This window comes from Chelonoidis abingdonii, chromosome 4 (genome assembly GCF_003597395.2).
Source record: "Chelonoidis abingdonii isolate Lonesome George chromosome 4, CheloAbing_2.0, whole genome shotgun sequence".
Taxonomy (NCBI): Eukaryota; Metazoa; Chordata; order Testudines; family Testudinidae; genus Chelonoidis; species Chelonoidis abingdonii.
Window position 1 is genome coordinate 122,342,266 of NC_133772.1, and position 20,303 is coordinate 122,362,568.

Below are 20,303 nucleotides of genomic sequence, written 5' to 3' on the forward strand. Positions count from 1 at the left end.
GTACAGGAAGGATAGCAGAAAGGAGATCTACAGTCATAGTAGACCACAAGCCTAAATAGATCAACAGTGTGATACTGTCGCAAAAAAAGCAAACCGATTCTGATGCATTAACAGAGTGTGTGTATAACAAGACACGAGAAGTCATTCTTCCCTCTACTCTGCGCTGGTTAGGCCTCAACTGAGTATATGGTCACATATTCTGGCACCGCATTTCAATGAAGACGATGTGACGAGAAATTGAAGGGTCCAGGAAGAGCAACAAGAATGTTTAAAGTCCTGAGAACAATACCTATGACGAAGCTGAAACGAAGGTTTCTTTAGTTCTTGGAAAAGAGAAGACTGTGAGAGGGGACATGATACATTTCAGTATCTAAAAGGTGTCATCAGAGGAGGGAGAAAACTTGTTCACCTTACTCTAATACAGAACAAGAAGCAATGGCTTAAACGCAGAAGGAGATTTAGTTGTGACATCAGAAAAAGTTTCTTAACTGTCAGGTGGTAAACACTGGAATAAATTGCCTAGGAGGTTGTGGAAATCTCCAACTCTTGCTCCATCTCTGGAGATATTTAAGAGTAGGTTAGATAAATGTCTGTCAGGGATGGTCTAGACAATATTTGGTCCTGCCATGAGGGCAGGGGACTGGACTCGAAGACCTCTCGAGGTCCCTTCCAGTCCTAGAGTCTATGAATCTATGAATCCCCTCCACAAACTTATTATTAAGCTCAGTTTTGAAGCCAGTTAGGTTTTTTGCCCCCACTGCACCCCTTGGAAGGCCGTTATAGAACTTCATGCCTCTGATTAGAAATCTTCATGTAATTTCAAACCTAAATTTGTGTGTGGCCAGTTTCTAATCATTTGTTCCAATGTCAACACTGGTGCTTAACTTAAATAACTCTTCGCCCAATTCCTGATATTCATCCCTCTGATGTATAGAGAGCAATCATATTGCCCCTCAGCCTTCCTTTGATTAGGCTAAACAAGTCAAGCTCCTTGAGTCTCCTCTCCTAAGACATAATTTTCCATTCCTCTGATCATCCTAGTAGCCCTTCTCTGTGCCTGTTCCACTTTGAATTCATCTTTCTTAAATATCTGCACACAGCATTCCGGATGAGGTCTCACAAGTTCCTTGTATAATGGTAATCACACTTCTCTATCTGTAGTGGAATTATCTCGCCTGGTGCATCCTAGGATTGCATTGGTCAATATAGGTTGCTCATCCTAACTCAATTCTTCTACATCTTTTGGGAAGAAAACATTAATTTGGAATTTCTGTCTTAATAAAGATTGCAAAATCATTCATGAAATATGATTTCATAAATTTTTGATAGATAATGGTTTTTCCATGTATTTTCTAAATCCTAGCACTTAGCATTTAGACTTCTAAGGTTGCAATACTTTTATCTTTTTTCTTACAAGAAAATGCATGCCTATAAGATCTTCACTGGTTTCTGTAAAAGAATGTATACTTTTCTTTTTAAAAGAAAATCTGGGTACAGCGGCTGAGGAAAGAGACAGTTAATTGGATCAACAGGTCTAATTTAAATAAGAGTGTTTTGCCCAAGTAAGCAGCAATGCACACTAGGTATCAGAGGACAGGGTCTAGCTCCTTCAATAGCTGTAGAAGTCTTTTTATATTTGCCAACTGTTTGTGACTGACACATACATAAATAAATATAAACACAAGTGAGAGCCTGATTCTCGGTAATGCTCAGCACATTAGAAAACCTGACCTTGAGTTTCCAAGATCTGCTCTGGACTGTTTCTTCCTGCATAAGACTGAATCAAGCAACAAGCTTCTCTGTTTATGCAACAGATTTTTCAGAGCTACAGGATTACTATTATTTATTGGAGCTGGAGTGATTTCTTAAAAATATTATGCATATGTATTTATTCAGGTTTTTAAGTGAATATGCTTCATCAGGTAATTCTGATAACATGTTAATTGGAACTAACTCAGAAGCAATGCCAGATTAGAATCTAGTGACACAACCGACATTTAAACATTTCATACAATTTTGTAATTACCTTTGCTTCATGAAGAAGCAGAAGGCAAAGGACCCCATTACACTACAACATCAGCATACTCTCGCCCAAGCCTACACACAAAGATAAAACACAAAACAAATGTTACAAAGAAAGCAACACTCGAATTTTGCAAATTCGGCATCACCTCGATTTGAGACCTGTTGTCATCTATAGTTTTATCTGTAACAAAGCCTTGTTGTAAGATAAACAAGTACATTCATCCAATTTTCCTAATTGCCTAGCATCGATGTTCATATAACTCTAACATGAAAACAATGACTATTGAAATCTTTTTAAGTGAAAAGGTCTTAGACTGAATTCTTATAAACTTGACAAGGCTGGGGCAAAGTAAAATATACATTCAAGTAATTTTGGAGTTAAATATTAAAAGGGTACAAAGTAAAACACTGGTCACTATTTAAAAAGTTAACAATTCAGTATTTAATTCTGGTCAGTCCAAGTTAAAAAAAAGATACAGCAGAAAAACAGATGGGATCAAGAGACAGGTGGCAAAATAATAAATTTGAAAATCTTCATCAACCCTCACTATTCAAATTACATCAGAATCTCACACCTTTACAGACACTGCCTGACTCCACTCATTTTAGTTATTTATTTTGATTTGAAAGATATTAATGAAATGAAATGATATTCTGGGCTTACTGAAGTCAATGGGAGTTTTGCCAGTTAGGGAGTAGGATTTCACACAGTATTTTCTCAGAAAAATCAAAAACCAGCAAACCAGTCTACGTAGTCTAAAATGACTATGGATTCAACAACAAATACCAGAAGTGTACTTTAAACCTAGCGTGCCAAGTTTTCAAGAGCTTAAAAAAATGAATTTCTTTGTTTATTTTCTGTAATGTTTGAGATATATTTGCACACATTATAGAATTTTTACTTCATCAAATTATGAACCATCTCCCACGCACAGTCTAAAAGGTTCTACAGAGTAGACACAGTGGAGATTATACATATACATACTGTTGATCTTCATGCACATTTATCCTGCAGCATAATGTTAAAATAAGTGATAACTGAAGAGATTTGAAAAAAAAATTATAAAATCAAATGTTTCAATTTATTTCTTTTTCTTGTAATCTGCATTATTAAAGTTTCAACACAAAAGACAGAAATTTCACAGTTAATAAAGAGCTGTAAGAAAATATTTCACTCATTCTATTTAATATTCCCTATTTCATTTTATTCTAAACGTATATTTTGAGGAAAAAATTAAATGCAAGTTAAAATAAATAGTATCTGGACAGAAAAATTGCTATCTTCAACCAAAATATCTCTACTACAGTAATAAAAAGTAAAGATGAGATGCTCGTCAGCTTCATTTTCTGACTTTTTTGACATTATGATCAAGAACAAAAAAATCCTAAATTCAAATCTTACCCATTTTTGAAATACAAGACATGTGCTCTTTGAAGTCCTGTTTCTAGGAAAAATCCCAGTTCCTGTTCATGGACTGCAGACCCTGGTTTAGGGCTTCTGTTTTGTATATTGGTAATTATTACCTAAGAAAACACACAAGTAAAATAAAATTAAATGAAATACAGATGAAACGTTCTATTCTTATTATCTGAGAGCATGTGGGGTAGAACAAAAAAGCTGGTGCTCGACAATGTTATTAAGAAAGCCTTCTTCACTGCATTCTCCTGCTGTCTAGAAGAGCATTTCTGTATCTGTCTCACTGATTTTCCATCTCTTCAAATCTCTTCTCAAGACCTTCCTTCATTACAACTTTTAATTTATTCTTCCTTCTTCTATTATTCTGACTGCAATTGTATTATTTAATTTTTAATGCATTTTACAATGCAATATATGAAAAAAGTACTCAAAGCAAAATAATGTATAGCTTATAAAAATATATAGTTAAACATGCTTCAGTAATAGTAGATGGCAGTGCTCAGTTCCTCTTGGCATCAGCCCCTACACATAAATGGTTTAGTTCCAATTACAAAAACGAATACATAGGCACTACCAAGCTCAGTTAAAATAAGTGAGTCAAGTCCACAGAATTACAAAATAATGTAAAAAAGCACAGAGATTAGTGACATACTCAAAAGCAGTGTCCCCAGGTGGTTCAGAAAGAATGAAATACAGCACTTGAGTCCCTTAATATTTGTGCTGACATTGCCCTTTTAGCCAAAGCTTCCTTGAAGCCGCTGTGTGGTTTGGATTTTCATTTATACACTCTATATTTTATCAGTCACAAAAACCCAAAAATGAAAGACATTCTAGAGGAAACTATTTCAATAAATCCATTACATGAAAATGAACACTGACAATTCGATATGCGTGCTCGCTTTAAAAATATCATAGGCAAAATACAGCAACTGGGAAAGGGGGGCTAACAATGTGTTTGTTTCCTTTTTCCTTCACTTATAGCAAGATTAAAATATTTTTAGAAGCAGATTTGTGGTGTAATCTTGCTATAAGTGAAGGAAAAAGGAAACACATTGTTAGCCCCCCTTTCCCAATTGCTGTATTTTGCCTATGATTTTTAAAGCGAGCAAGCAGATCGAATTGTCAGTGTTCATTCTGCATAAAATACTTGCCATTCAAGCAGATATTCTCTCTGGCATCCTGAATTGACTTTTCTTAAAACAGAACAGCTCTTTATAGACATTCACAAAACAATACTCGTTTGACTAACTGGTCCTCTGGTTACAATTTCATGTATCAATGAAATTGGACGAACATTTAAATGTTAGCAGAATCTGAATGAAAATACCCTATATTATCCAACACAATGAACCCTATTTACTATAGTTTTCCATCTACATTACAATAACTCTACTTAACAGCATTATAGAAGGCGTATCTGAGAGAATGATAACTTTCTACAAAAACTCAATGCCTATGTCTAATCCAATCATAAATTCATTAGGCATGCTGAAGTCTAAACACTAGATCTTTTAGACCGTTTCTGCTGTTTTATAAGTAAAATATTTTCATCTGTGATTCTAACTCAGAGTGCACTGTGAATGTGACTGGTAACTTACCTCTTCCCTCATGTTCATATTTAATAATTTTCAGGGAGTGCTCTTCACCAGGAAGTTCAAGGCAAAGGACATGTTTTCTAACATACCTGCCATCTATGAGATCTGGTACATTGCAAAAAGGTAGAAACTTGTTCATCAGCAGGAACAGTTTGCAGCATCCAGACAAGGAAAAAAGTCAGATGAAGAGAAACCTCACCATCCCTCACAATACAAATATCAGACTCAATCCTCTCACTGAAGCCACTGGCAAACTCACTATTAATTTCAATGACAGTACCATTATGTCCACTGGTTGTATGGCTTTATGTATGTACCAATATGAAACGAATTATACACCAATACCCTGTGATGAACAGTTTAACTGTACAAGTATTTAAGATATGCTCTATGGACTGACTAAAGCCATTAGAAAAAACTGCTTTAAAGATAGGTCATTTAAAAACGTATTGTAAATATGTCTTCTTACAAAAAGGTATTTCTCTAGGCTATAAACAGGACTATTTGGTTAATCTCACCCACAGAACCACAGAGGTAACTGACTGATTGAAGTATTGGAAGCTCCTGCTGTTCCCCCTATACCATCTTGACAAGTCCATCACAACTCCTGTTTAAAATCTTAAACCATAAAACACTATAAACATACGTGCAAAAGTGGGGAAGAATCTAGATGAGATGATTTCCTATTATGAAAAGATTGCATGTTTCAATGATCTGTTGTCATTCACAGAAATTCATCTAGTCTGGAAACAGGACTGCTGAGAAATCACAAGCAGTCCAACCAGAAGAAGGGGAGGAAAAGCAGTGAAGACTTAGAGACCTACATACTATGAGAGCCAGAGACTAAAGGCAGCATCTGATAAGGATGCCACATGTGCTTTATAATGTCTGGGAAAAGGATGTGGATGTTGACAGGTAGACACACTCTAGATCTCATAAGTAGGGCCTAATCAAATTTACGGCCATAAAAAAATAAGTAATGTATCATGAAATCTGTTGTCCACCTGTGTAATCTGGTCTTTTGTGTGCTTTTACATTATACTATAAAGATTTCATGGGGGAAGCTCAGCATTTGTCAAATTGGGGGTCATGACCCAAAAGGCAGTTGCAGGGTGGTTGCAAGGTTATTTTAGGGGGGATGTGGTATTTCTATCCTCACTTCTGCACTGTCTTCAGAGCTGGTTGGCCGGAAAGCAGCTGTTGTTGGCCAGTTGCCAGCTCTGAATACCACCCTTAGCTCTGAAGGCAGCAGTACAGAAGTGAGTAGCAGCACCTGACCAAGGGCCCAACTCTGAAGGCAGCGGCGAAGAAGTACGGGTGGCCATATCATTCCATGCCATCCTTACTTCTGCACTACAGCTGGCAGTGGTGTTGTCTTCAGAGCTTGGCTCTTGGCCAGTAGCAGGGCAGAAATAAGGGTAGCCGTATTGCAACCCCCCCACAACACACACAATAGCCTTGTGACCTCTCCACAACTCCTTTTCGGGTCAGGATCCGTACAATTACAACACCATGACATTTCAGATTTAAATTCTAAAATTTACAGTTTCTAAATTAATGTGACCATGAAATTGACCAAACTGGACTGTGAATTTGGAAGGGCCCTACTCATAAGATGGGGTCAGGAGAGGAATACACATTTTGGTTGACTGGTGCAGTGGGGTTCAATAGCCTAGCAAATTCATAGGTGCAGGATGGATCTCCTTTGCTTGTTGCATGCCCAGAGGCTGTACTTTTATCCATGACTTTCTCAATTATTCCTCTCCAGGGACTGTGGACGAGCTGGTCACTCATCTCCCTTAGCACAGAGAATCTCAGGGGAGGCACTGCCTTCAATTTGCTCAGTCATGGTGTGAGCAGGGTAGATACAAATCAATGATTTAAAAAAAATAAATTAAAAAATCATTTTTATTTAAATTGGATTTGAGAAAAACTATCTAAAGATAAAAAGATACACTATAGCTCAAAGATACCTCATCATGGAATAGGGATTATAAATTCTAATTCTATAGTATGAGACAATATATTCATGTAATGTTTAAGAAAACTTTTGTAAATGAGTTCCAATAGTTCATGGATTAGGGACCCAATTTTATGCGCTTCCAGGGGCTTCTGCATAGATTACTTAGGTTAATCTTTCTACCTACCCAATGGGACTCAGTCTAGAAGATACCATCTGAGATGCTTAGTTTTGCAGTTCTCAAACTGTGGATTTGTGTCTCCAGAGATAACATGCTTGTTAACAGCAAAAATGGAAGGAACTGAATGAAACTATGCAATGACAGAGTTAAATGACAAGCATTGAAAAAAACAAATGGGACAAGTACTATCTCCAGATCATTTTCTTGCAAATATTCTCAATACTCGGTACCAGGGTACTGCTGGAGAAGAGGAGTTGGCTATGACATGGATGTCCAGCAATCATCCCTCCATAATGCCAACTATAATAAACTTCAGAGCTAAGAGTGAACCATTCAAGAAATATATGTTTGCTGATGATATTTTAAAGAAAGTCACACCAGTGAACTGGTGGAAGTCACTTAAGTACTTGGATTCAGAGACTGTTGAAGTGATAATCTCACTTAATGGCAGTTGCTTCTTCTGCTGGTGTAAAAAGACTATATTCTTCCTTTGGACTAATTCATTCCAAATTGAGAAATTGTTTGGGACCTGAAAAAGCAGGAAAGCTTGTTTTTCTTTTCCAGATTATAAACAAACAGGAAAACGAAGGTGAAGACGACTGAGTTAGCTTCAGAAGCCAATATTTTAAGTTTCACACAGTCTATTTAATTTTTGATTGTTTTTTTAAATATTTCATTTAACTATTTTAGTTAAAAACAATTTTAACAAAAACAAACCTGATTTTAAAAGATTTGAATGTTTAACTAAATTCAAAATTCCATATGCTTGTTTTGTTAAAGTAGGATATATTTGCTGTTGACGAAAAAAATCCAGAATACATAATATTGTTGTTTTAGTTAAATAAAACAATTTAAATGTCTGTCTGATTATGTTCTCCTCCCAATACAGCATGGCAAGAAAATCCTCCAAATATTAATGATAAACCTGTTGAACTGGAGATAGTTCACCTCCCAGTGACTTCATAAATATCTGCTTCAATTACCTTTGGTAAATGAAATAACTAATCATTCACTTTCTGATATTGCTGTGAAACTAATCTGAAAGTTTTTCAAAATAAATTGTTTAAAAATGTAGAGCGTGTACCTTCTAAAAATGAAACCTACATCTAACTCTGAGTTGTGAAGAATATGTATTAAGGTTATAACAACCAACAAGAATGCACTTTTATGTAGAAATCCATGATTATATTCAGTATTCCTGACTAGTGATTTAAATCAATTTGATTTAAATCAAATCTATCCTGGGTGAGAGACTCTTCCTACTTTGTGCTGACCACAGTTTGGGGCTGGGAATAGTGCCTCTCCAACCAGAGGTAACAGTCACTAGCTTCCAGAGGTAACAGCACTGATCATACAGAACTCCTCCTACACTGAGGCCTGGGTTTGGAGCTGCTGAAAGAGCAGAGAGATGGAGCCAGAGAAGAAAAGCTGGACAGGACTGTGGCCTTCCCTAGGAGCTCAAAGCAAAGATGCACAGGGAAAGCACAGAAGAGTTTTGAGGCACTCTTCCAGGATGATTTACAAGGAAGAGTTTCAAACATCAGAAACCTTGAGGAGACAGCTGCTTTTCTGATTTGATGACCAGTGTAACCAGACTAGAGGGTTTTCTATGTACGTAAATAATCATAAATAAAAGGAACAAAAAAAAGGAAGATGAGAGTGGGATCACTACTGGGGCAGAGGTAAAGTAATTTGGGCACCATAACTATGAATCTCCACATTTCTAAATATACAAGTTTCTTGCAAGTTTATCATACACTGAATTTCCTAGGTCTCTAACATGTTATTAATTCTAACAGCTTGAAGGGCAATACATACTCACAACATTGACATGGGCCTGCAACCTTAACTTCACCTTTCAACTTTTTTTTTTGGTATGGTATTAAATTGAGGATTGGTTGCCACAACATTTAGATCTAAAGTGTGATACCTCCAAACAAAACATTTCAATATTCAGCAAAGACCTAAGAAATTGAAGGGCAAGGAACGGAATTTGTATTTGAGTTTCCAAAGTCTCCTACCTCTTTGGAATAAGCTGTTCATCTCCAATGGTGGTACTATCAGTGACAAAGGAGCTGTCTCCAAAGGTGCTGACCTACCCAAGCCATGGTCAGCTGGCTTTTAAGAAGAAAATCACAAAAATGTAGGACTGGAAGGGACCTCGATAGCTCATCTAGTCCAGAACCCTACAGTGAAGCAGGACTAAGTATTATCTAGACCAGGGTTTCTCAAACTTCATTGCACCACGACCCCCTTCTAACAATATTTCATGACCCCTTGGGGAGGGGGAGAGGCGAACCCAAAACCTGAGCCCCTCCATCCTGGGGGGAAGCAACTGGGCACGGCCAGGGCTATAACCTTAGCCCAGCTGCCTAGGGCCAAAGCCAAAGCCTGAGCCCCACCACCAATACATCCCAGAATGATATTCAGGGTTGGGGTTGTTTGTTTTTGTTTTGCACAGCATTACATTGATGACTCATTAAGTTTGGGATCCACTATAACACCCAGAACTACTTCTGCAGTACTCCTTCTTAGCAACCCATTTCCCATTTTGTATTTGTGTAACTGATTATTCTTTCTTAAGTGTAATACTTTGTATTTGTCCTTACTGAATTTCATCCTATTTATTTCAGACCATTTCTCCAATTTATCAAGATTATTATGAATTCTAATCCTGTCCTCCAAAACACCTGCAACCTCTCTCAGCTTGGTATCATCTGCAATCTCTAGAACTGCATTCTCTATGCCATTATCCAAATAATTTATGAAGATACTGACTAGAACCCAGGCCCTGTGGGATCTGTCCTTCCAGGCTGACTGTGAACCGTTAATAACTGCTCTGAGTATGCTTTTCAAACCAACTGTACATCCATCTTTTAGTAGGTTCATCTAAGCTATATTTCTCTAGTTTGTTTATGAGAAGGTCACATGAGACAGTACTAAAGTCAAGCTTATCACATGCACTGCATCCCCCATCCATAAGGCTTATAACCCTGTCAAAGAAGGGTATTAGGTTGGTTTGACATGACTTGTACTTGAAGAATCCATGTTGACTGTACTTATCTTCGTATCCCCTAGGTCCTTAGAAATTGATTGATTGATTATTTGCTCCATTAGCTTTCTGGGTACCAAAGTTAAGGTGACTGGTTTACAATTTCCTGGGTTGTTCTTATTCCCCTTTTTATAGATAGGTACTATATTTACTCTTTTCCAGCCCTCTGGGATCATGCCTGTCCTCCATGAGTTCTCAAAGATGATCTCAAATGGCTCAGATAACTCTTCAGCCAGTTCCTTAAATATTCTAGCATGTACTTTGTCAGGCCCTTCTGACTTGACAACATCTAATTTTTAACTGAGAACATTCACTTTATGTTCTATTGTTGTTTACAATGTTGGTCCCAGGATAGTAGAGAGACAAGGTGAAGTAATATCTGTTCTTGGACCAAGTTGTGTAGGTGTAAGAGACAAGCTTTTGAGCAACACAGAGCTCTCCTTCAGGAGGTCTGTACAGCTTGAAAGCTTCTCTCTTTCATCAACAGAAATTGGTCCAATAAAATATATTAATGCACCTACCTTGTGTCTCTAATGTTCACTTTAGACATGCCAGAAGTGCATCCTTCTGCCAATCTATTAGCAAGCTAGTAAGAAGGCCTTCCTTACCCGTGTCAAGTTTCAGCACCAAGCTGACAACACTGATATACCCTACAAAGCAACTGTGTGCAAGTGAAATACTACTATCTTAAGCATTTTACTGTGTCCACCATTATTGTATCTAAGTGCCTATAATGTAGCTTGATGATAGAAGAGCAGCTTCTCAGCTACTTCAGAGGGTTTCTGCGAAAGTGATCTATTTTACTGCACTTTGCAACCAGTTACAAAATTAAATTTGGCAAACACCCATCATATTATTAATATAAGACTAATTTTTAAGTATGGTTTCCTGTGGCTACTGATTTAACACACACTCTAGAGTTCCTTCATTATACACATTTTACAAGAACAAGTAATTTCTTATCTTAGAAAACACACGGAAACAAAGAAAAGATTAAGGGAAATACATAAAATCCAAGTTCAAAGCAGAAAAGAAAAAACAAGTTCCTTATCAAAATATATTTCAGGGAGAAAGAAAAACTAGGTCTCTTGATGGGACTGATACCAGGATAATTGCTAAAGAGATTGGCAATAGGATAAAGGGCATGATTCTGATCTCACTTTCTCTGGTTTTGCACTGATGTAACACAAATGACTTTAGTGGTGCTGCAAATCAGGCCCCCAAGACCTTTCATCTGTAGGAGCTGGTTCAGTTATAGTGTGATTTAGTAATGACTTTCTAGGTCTAAGACCAGAACGGACCAGTACAATCATATAGTCTGACCACCTCCATACACAGGCCATAGATTTTTCCCTAGAAACTGGACTAAACCATGTCTTTTTGAAAGATATCTAATCTAGTGTGAACGACTTCAGGTGACATTGAGTGCACCACCTTCCCTGGTAAACCATAAATTAATTTCCTGAATGTTATGCATTTAAAATCTCAACCATTAATGTTCATGAACACACTTTTTATAGTGAGCTCTCTTATTTGTTATTTATAAACTGGAAAAAAACAAGAGAAAAATCCAGTTTCACTTCAACATGTGACATGAAATTAAAACATGGGCAACAAAAGAGACATATACCTTGGAACTTGCAGCCTGGTATTTAATTTAGCCCTAAACTTTTAAAGCACGTACCAGACTATATGTGAGCAGCATAAAGATCTTCAAACACTTGACAATTATTTCTAAACCAATTTTCTTTAAAACATGTTAATAGCACTTGATATCATTGATGTCTAAGTCCATGATCAGTTTCAAGTTTTAAAAAGAAAACATTTGGGTGCTTTTGAACACAAAATGGGTCCAAACAATTTCTTCAATGCCTGAAAGAAACCTTTCACACACATGCTGCAGGTATTTTGACATATTACTTCTGTGATTCATATAAGCAATATAATAATACTTCTATTTCATACTTGCTAAGCGGCTCTTTAATTCTGCTGAAGAAAAATGGTTTAAATTAATACTGCTAATAAGAAAAAGGTTAACATTTTTGCCTCATTAAAGCAAAGCTACAAATGCTATCACCAGACTTTTTCAACTTGATGCTGTAAGCAATAACGGCTATAGCAGAGAGATGAAATGGGAGGAGTCATGTTACATGGTATGACAGTGCATAATTTTTAGATTCGCAGATTATATTAACCTCACTGCAATGACTAAGCAGTATTTACTGAGAATAACTGAAAAGGTAGCTAGGGAAAGCAGAAAATTTGGATTGAAGATCAGCATGGAGAAGACAAATTATGGCATTTGGAAAACAAAAGAAAGAGGTAACGATCAAACTCAGAGACAAAGAACTACAACAAGTGGGAAAAAATTGTTTACCCTTGGAGGACTAGTATCAAAGAATGGGAATTGTGAAGACAAAAAAAGAACAATCAGACTTGCTGCTACTGCATTTGGAAAACTCTGAAACACCTGGGAGGCGCAAGACATTTAGATAAAACAAAAATCAGTGTACATGAAACAACAGTCTTGGAAGTACTGCTATGTAGGTCGGAATGAGGGAGTAGGAGCAAAGCTGATGAATGTAAGATTTTGACTGCAGAAATGAACTGGGTGATAGGAATACTGAGAGTTTCAAGACTGCAGAAAATTAAAAATGAAGAGCTAAGAAAATGGTTAGGGCAAGAAATAATGCTGTTCCAGAAGATTCAAGGAAGACAACTTCAATGGTTTGGACACATGGCAAGAATGGACTTGGAAAAGATACCATACATGGCGATACATACCAGACTCCAAGCAACTAGAAATGGAGGAAGACCAAGGATGTGTTGGATAGACACAGTCAAAAATGACAGAACAAAAAGGTTAAAGATGAACAAAGCCGTGAAGCTGGTACAAGATAGGAAGAGTTGACAGATTTCATTCAGCCTGATTATCGCTATTGAGCTGATGGATGGGAATCAAAGAGAAGAAAAGTGCTAAACTAAAATATGTAAATGGGAATTATGCAATTAACTTATTCATAAAATGTATGTGCCCCCTAGTTTAGGGGACTATTGTGATTTGTGCACCTGTCAAAAGGAAATGTAAGTAGTCAAATATACGTTTGTTAATTATAAAGAACAGGCTCAATATATAAATTTTATTTAGCATTTTGTGGGGCTGTTGTAATTTCATAGATCTCTTTTCTTTTTAAAATTTTCAGTGAAGTGTTAAGTATTCCTATAAAGTGACAGACTACTATGGGAAGAGATGTTCTTTTCAACAAACAGGGAACACATGACAGTAGCTGTGGAGACATTCCTTACGTACTGCCTCACCAATATGCCTCATTTTTCACCAAGAAGAGTCACCCTTTAGGGCAGAAAGGGTATTCCAGTTTGATCACTGACAAATTCTGGCACGTTGTAAGACTGACAATTAATACCACTTCCAATATGGAGTTATGTCCACTAGGAACTGGACTGAGACTATTGGAAACCTTGGTGAAAAACAGTTAAACAGACATTAAATGGTGATAAAGTCCAGATACTACCAACTGAGAATGGATTTAAACATTTTAGAGAAAAATCCAATTACAAAAAGGGGTCATCTCTAGCAAACCCTATTTTCATAATTTATAATGTTTTAACTAAAATATGAATTATTGCTGCTTTGACTCTGCAGAAAAAACTTGTTATGGTAGCATGTAGCCTTTTTCCCTCTTGCAACAATATGTACAGAAAATGAGTGCAATTAAAGTAGATATCTGATTATTATTGTCCATTAGATTTATTATGGTAGGGGCCAACTGAGACGGGGAGGGGGGCATGGTACAGAGCATTATACAAACAGGCTAACAGACAGAAAACCTTTGGATGGGTTTACTTAGGAGGGGCATTTGCTAAACAGAAAGTAAGGTAGCAGAGACACTGAAGGGAGGAAGTGGGACAGGGCAAGGGAGAATAGGGAGAAGGAGGAGGGTATGAATGGCAGGTGTAGATTTTTTAATTCAGAAGCTCACATCTTTACACAAATAAACAATGGTTATAACTTCCAGATTTTCCCCATATGTCAAAATTGGGAAACTGTGGCACAGAGATTTGCCACAGGTCACTGAGGAAATCTGGGAATATAACTCAGATTTCCAAACTCTTGGTCCTGTGCTTCAAACTGCTCGCTCATGTTTTCTCTTCCACTAATGAGGCTCTGAAATGCCAGCTTTGATTAAAAGATTTCCAACACATTTTATTACACAAACAAGGAAAAAGTGCTTTTCACATATGAATTCAGAGGTTGCGATGTTGATTAAATTCAGTTGTGTACAGATGTCTCTTGGGTGAAAATCCAAGCAATATTTAACTTCATAAAAATCATATAATATAGCAATGGACCAAAAACAACCAATCAATTCACGTCTGTCAAGCGCAAAGGACATCTCTTCATGCAGCAAACAAAATTGACTGTATCTGAAGGTTTGTCAACAAGAAAGCAAAATTTCTATTAGGAACAAAGAGAAGGCAATTGCTAAACAAACTGGTGCAGTCCCTTTCCAGTTTTAGGAAGTGTATTTGCAGTGTATATTATGTAAGTCACATAGCTTTAACATTGACCTAGTGTTACTTCTAGAGACTCAGCACTCCCAAAACACCAAATGAAAAAGTGCTGATTAGTACATAAAATGTTATATTACTTTTCAACTGGAATGACCAAATAGATAAGTCGTCAATAATAGTATTCAGTTTAAGCAAATAATGAGAATTTACATCCTGACACTGCCTATGCAGCATAAAGAAGGTACGGTTTGTTAGTTACTGCACACAGAGGACAAACAGTGGATAGCTTCATGTGATAAAGAAAGACACCATATGGGGAGTTACATTTTAGAACTACAAATTAATCTTCTAGTAATACAATAGCACTACAATACTATGAGCTCTTTCTGGCTCAGACAACTATTTACTCTTGAAATGTTGAAGCTACTCCTGGGGCAAATTAAACAGATGTTTAGGTAAAGAGTATATGGCACTTTTAATTCCAAATTAATAATGTAACATTTACACAGGATCTTGCATGCTTTGTGTTCTTCATCAACAAGACTGCAGGAAACATTCAGCACAGAAAAGTTTAAGCTTTTCTTTTTCTTTCACCTTTCCCAGTATGTGAAATCCTGTGACAAGTCCCCATTTACTAACCAGTGGTATTTCACTGATGCCTTTAGTCTCTAGCACAAAAGAAACTTTTTTTTTTAAAATGCAAGTTAATATACATTCTGGAATTTTTCATTTCAACTTCATAGTTCACCTTTAAATGCCCTCCTTCATGTCCTATTGATTATATATGAAGATGTTACAGACCTGGTCATGTGGCTGGACACTGACCAGACTACTGTGTTTTGATCCCAATCCTGGACCCGTGTAATCTTAAGATTTCCTTGGACTGAGCAGGCTCCAGCAATGTTTCTTCTTTAGCCTCTCTGGCACACATTCTGGGCATAGCTCCTCCGTTCCCCCCTTCTGGAAGTGGGATGTGCTGGTTAAGCTGTCCTAGGGCCCCCAGAACCAGTGCTGACTCCCCGCACCCCAAGACATCCCAGTGGCTTACACACACTCTTTCTCATAACGCCAACTTTGTGGGCACTCTGGTTTATAGTTGTTCCCTCAGGGACATCTGACAGTTGACACACACAGACTTTGCAAAAGGATTTCTAAACATCATCATGCTTTACTTTAGACAGCAAAAGAGACATACAGATCTAGGCAAACAATAAAATATCTGTAGGCTACCCCCTGCCTAACCTTCCTTACCAGTTTGGAATATATTTAGCAGAATACTCTGACTAAATTCTAAGGGAGTCTAGGATCCCTTTTCTCTCTTTTCCTCCAGCACATGGCTTCTTCCTAGGAACTTGGAATCTTGATCTCTGACCTCTGCAGTCACCAACTTTCTACTCTCTAAAACGGCCAATAAGAGAACCTCTCTTTTATAATTTCCAGCCCCCTTTGTCACATGATCCCTATGAAAGCCTCAACTGCCTCCAGTCAGATGATCAGTTGTCTGGTTACAGCACATCTGGGAGGTTCTTCTGGGCAGTAGCCAGCTCACTGACATAGGATGCCTCCATTTGCACAAAAGGCCATCAAGGTTTAATAACCCTCCACTATTAGTTCTTTGTCAACATCTCTCGAATTTCAGACTAAGACAGAGGTAAAAAACAGACAGCAGAAAAGTCAAACCAGTCTTACAATCAACATAAAGTTTCTAGTTTAATATGGATCCATAATGAATCCAAATCAATCAGAATTCATGAACAGTACAGAGATTCACCAAATCATCACAGAAGGTAACAGTAACATCACATCTGGTACAGTGCTAATTTCTTGATGATTTTGCTTGAGCAATGGAAGAAGAAACAAAACGTCAGTTAATGCAGAAGGAACTTGGGAAATTCAATAAACCAGTTTTATTGGTAACATTTTTGGCCTATCACCTACAACACTCTTCATCTGTAAACAGTGCATCAGAGAGGTTATAGCTATGTAATCTTTGCAGAAACTGACAGTACTCTGAAGGCTTGTCTACACATAAGTTATACCGTTTTAACTATACAGTAGAATCTCAGTTATGAACACATTGGGAATGGAGGTTGTTCATAACTCTGAAATATTCGCAACTCTGAACAAAACATCATGGTTGTTCAGAGGGAGAGGAGGAGGGGCACAGCTTGAAACTAACAGAGATTAGGAATTTGGCCAGTTTACTAAAGCAAATTTTTGCAAAAGTGAACTGAGAGGGGCAGGGATCTTGCCTTCCCAGAATTTCTAGCTTGATATCTATTGCATGCTGTTCGTTCACAATCAGTTGAGGTTGCGACCCTTAGATAAACATTTAGGTAGGACAGCACAAAGACAGAAGCAGGTTGTGCATAGGGCCCCAATGGAGAACTCTTGCACAAAAGTTCATAACAACATAAGAATGGTCATACTGGGTCAGACTAATGGTCCATCTACCAGTATCCTGTCTTCTAACAGTGGCCAATGCCAGATGTTTCAGAGGGAATGAATAGAAGAGGTAATTATCAAGTGATCCATACCCTGTCGTCCAGTCCCAGCTTCTGGCAATCATAGGCTAGGGACACCCCGAGTGTGGAGTTGAACCTCTGACCATCTTGGCTAACAGCCATTGATGGACTTACCCTCCATGACCTTAGCTAATTCTTTATTGAACCCCATTATAATTTTGGCCTTCATAACATCTCCTGGCAATGAGTTTCAAAGGTTGACTGTGCGTTTTATGAAGAAGTACTTCCTTCTGTTTTTTTAAACTTGCTGCCTGTTAATTTAATTGGATTGCCCCTGGTTCTTCTGTTATGTGAAGGAGTAACTCTTCCTTATTCACTTTTTCCATGACTTTCACGATTTTATAGACCTCTGTCATATCCCCGCATAGCCGTCTCTTTTCCAGGCTGAAAAGTCACAGTCTTTATAACGTCAGAGGGAAGCTGTTCCAATCATTTTTGTTGCCCTTCTCTGTACTTTTTCCAAAACAATCCCCCCCCCCCCCCCCCCGCCCACGAGACAGGTAACTCAGAACTACACATAGTATTCAAGATGTGGGTCTACCATGGATTTATATAGTGACATTATGATACAACTATCTTATTATCTATCCCTTTCCTAATTGTTCCTAACTTTGTTAACCTTTTTGACTGCTACTGCACATTCAGTGGATATTTTCAGAGAACTATCCACAACTCCAAGATCTCTTTCTTGAGTAGTAACAACTAAGTTCGATCCCATCATTTTGTACGTATAGTGGGGATTGTGTTTTCCAATGTGCATTACTTTGAATTTATTAACACTGAATTTCATCTGCCATTTTGTTGCCCAGTCACCCAGTTTTGTGAGACTCCTTTGGAACTTTTCGCAATATGCTTTGGTATTAACTATCTTGAGTAATTTTGTATCATCTGTAAACTCTGCTACTTGACTGTTTACTGCTTTTGCCAGATCATTTATGAATATGTTGAACAGTACTAACCCCGGTACAGATTCTTGGGGGACACTTTGGACCTTCTCTCTTACCCTATGACTGATTACTTTGATAAGAGTCTTTGGTGAGGGACCATGTCAAAGGCTTTCTGAAAGTCCAAGTACACTATATCACCCTTGTTCACATGACTGTTGTCCCCCTCAAAGAATTCTAATAGTTTAGTGACTCTTAGTTTAGTAAACTCATGTTGACTCTTCCCCCAACAAATCACATTCATCTGTGTGTCTGATAATTCTGTTCTTTCCTATAATTTCAACCAGTTTGCCTGGTACTGAAGTTAGGTTTACTGGCCTGTAATTGCCAGCATCATTTCTGGAGCCTTTTCTAAAAATTGGCATCACATTAAATATCTCACAGACATCAGTACAGAAGCTTATTTAACTGATAGGTTACATATCAATTAGTAGCTCTGCAATTTCATATTTGAATTCATTCAGAACTCTTGGGTGAACACCATCTGGTCCTGGTAACTTATTATTGATTAATTTTCCAATTTGTTCCAAATCCTCCTCTAATGAAACCTAAATCTGGGACAGTTTGTCAGATTTGCCACCTAAAAAGAATGGCTCAGGTGTGAGAATCTCCCTCTCATCCTCTGCAGTGAAGACCAATGCAAATAATTTGTTTAGCTTCTCCGCAATAGCTCCGGTAGCACCTTGACTGTCCAGTGAACCCACTGACTGTTTGATAGGCTTCCTGCTTCTGATGTACTTACATTGTTTTGCTGTCTGTTTTTGATTCTTTTGCTACTTGCCCTTCAAATTCTTTTTCAGCCTGCCCAATTATACTTTTACATTTGACTTGCCAGAGTTTATGCTCCTCTCTATTTTCCTCAGTAGGATCTGACTTCCAATTTTTAAAGGATGCCTTTGGCCTCTAACTGCTTCTTTTACTTTGCTGTTTAGTTATGGTTGCACTTTTTTGATCCTCTTACTAGGCTTTTTAATTTGGGGTATACATTTAATATGAGCCTCTACTATGGTGTTTTTAAAAGGTTTCCATACAACTTGGAAACATTTTACTTTTGTGACTGTTCCTTTTAAATTTCCATTTAACTCACTTCCTCATTTTTGTGTAGTTCCCCTTTCTGAAGTTACCTTTACTGTAGTTGGCTTCTTTGGTATTCCCTCACACACAAGGATTTTAAATTTACTTATATTATGGACACTATTACTGAGTGGTTCAGCTATGTGCATCACAAACTGTGGGATCCATGCAGGCAATGCTTGAAGAACATGCACTTATAATTAAACAGTCCTGTATCTATATAAGCCTATTACATTTACTCAAAATGTTCTGCTGTCAAACACACATGAATTTACCTTAACTCTTAATATTTCCACCAGCTGTTTAATTTTTCCTTCACTAAAAGCGATAACCTGCACTCAAGTTCAAGGACTGGTAGAACTACATTACAAAAGAAATCTGCTATTTAAACAGAATTACAATTGTTTAACAAATTACCCTAATTTATTGAAATCAAATCAAAATACATTAGGAAAATGTCAGCAATTATTGCAAATAAATTATGATTTAACTTAATAGTGAGATCACAGATTTTTAGCAATGACCCAAGTTTTTTTTTGATTACATCTCAGCACTGTGAGTGTAGTGTATCACTTCTGATACACTACAGCCTGCAATATACCAGAAACACAGTTCGCTCTTAATTTATCATTGGTTAACGAATTACATAACTACGCTACAGCCTATGGTGGCATAACTTATGTCACTCAGGGGTGTGAATAAACCACCTCCCCGGAGTGAAATAAGTTATAGCGACATAAGTGCTCATGTGCACAATGCTAAGTTGGTGGGAGAACTTCTCCAGCCAATATTACCTCCACGAATGGCAGAAGCTGTTTTATTATACAGACAGGAGAGCCCTCTCCCATCAGCATGGAGTGTCTTCACCAGACACACTGCAGCGGTGCAACTGCATCAGTACAGCTGCACTTCCGCAGCACTGTAAGCGTAGACATGCCCTTAATAACCTTACGCTTTTTCACTTGTTCCTCATTTTGCTTGAAGAATTTTTCAGTCC

At 37.5% G+C, this 20,303-nt stretch overlaps 1 protein-coding gene and 1 long non-coding RNA gene across 6 annotated transcripts in view; one reads left to right on the forward strand and one right to left on the reverse strand.

The window, feature by feature from the left end:
- The window catches only part of TTC7B (tetratricopeptide repeat domain 7B), a 336,047-nt gene that overhangs the window by 250,527 nt on the left and 65,217 nt on the right, over nucleotides 1-20,303 (reverse strand). For all 5 annotated transcript variants that reach the window (XM_032766516.2, XM_032766515.2, XM_075065637.1 and 2 more), the window contains one exon: nucleotides 3,428-3,549. In XM_032766516.2, coding sequence (XP_032622407.1) covers nucleotides 3,428-3,549 — 122 coding nt within the window. The remainder of the gene's footprint in view (nucleotides 1-3,427; nucleotides 3,550-20,303) is intronic.
- LOC116816892 (uncharacterized) lies at nucleotides 12,316-13,981 on the forward strand. The gene is made up of 2 exons (XR_004371817.1): nucleotides 12,316-13,314; nucleotides 13,434-13,981. It is a non-coding gene; the product is annotated as an uncharacterized LOC116816892 (long non-coding RNA).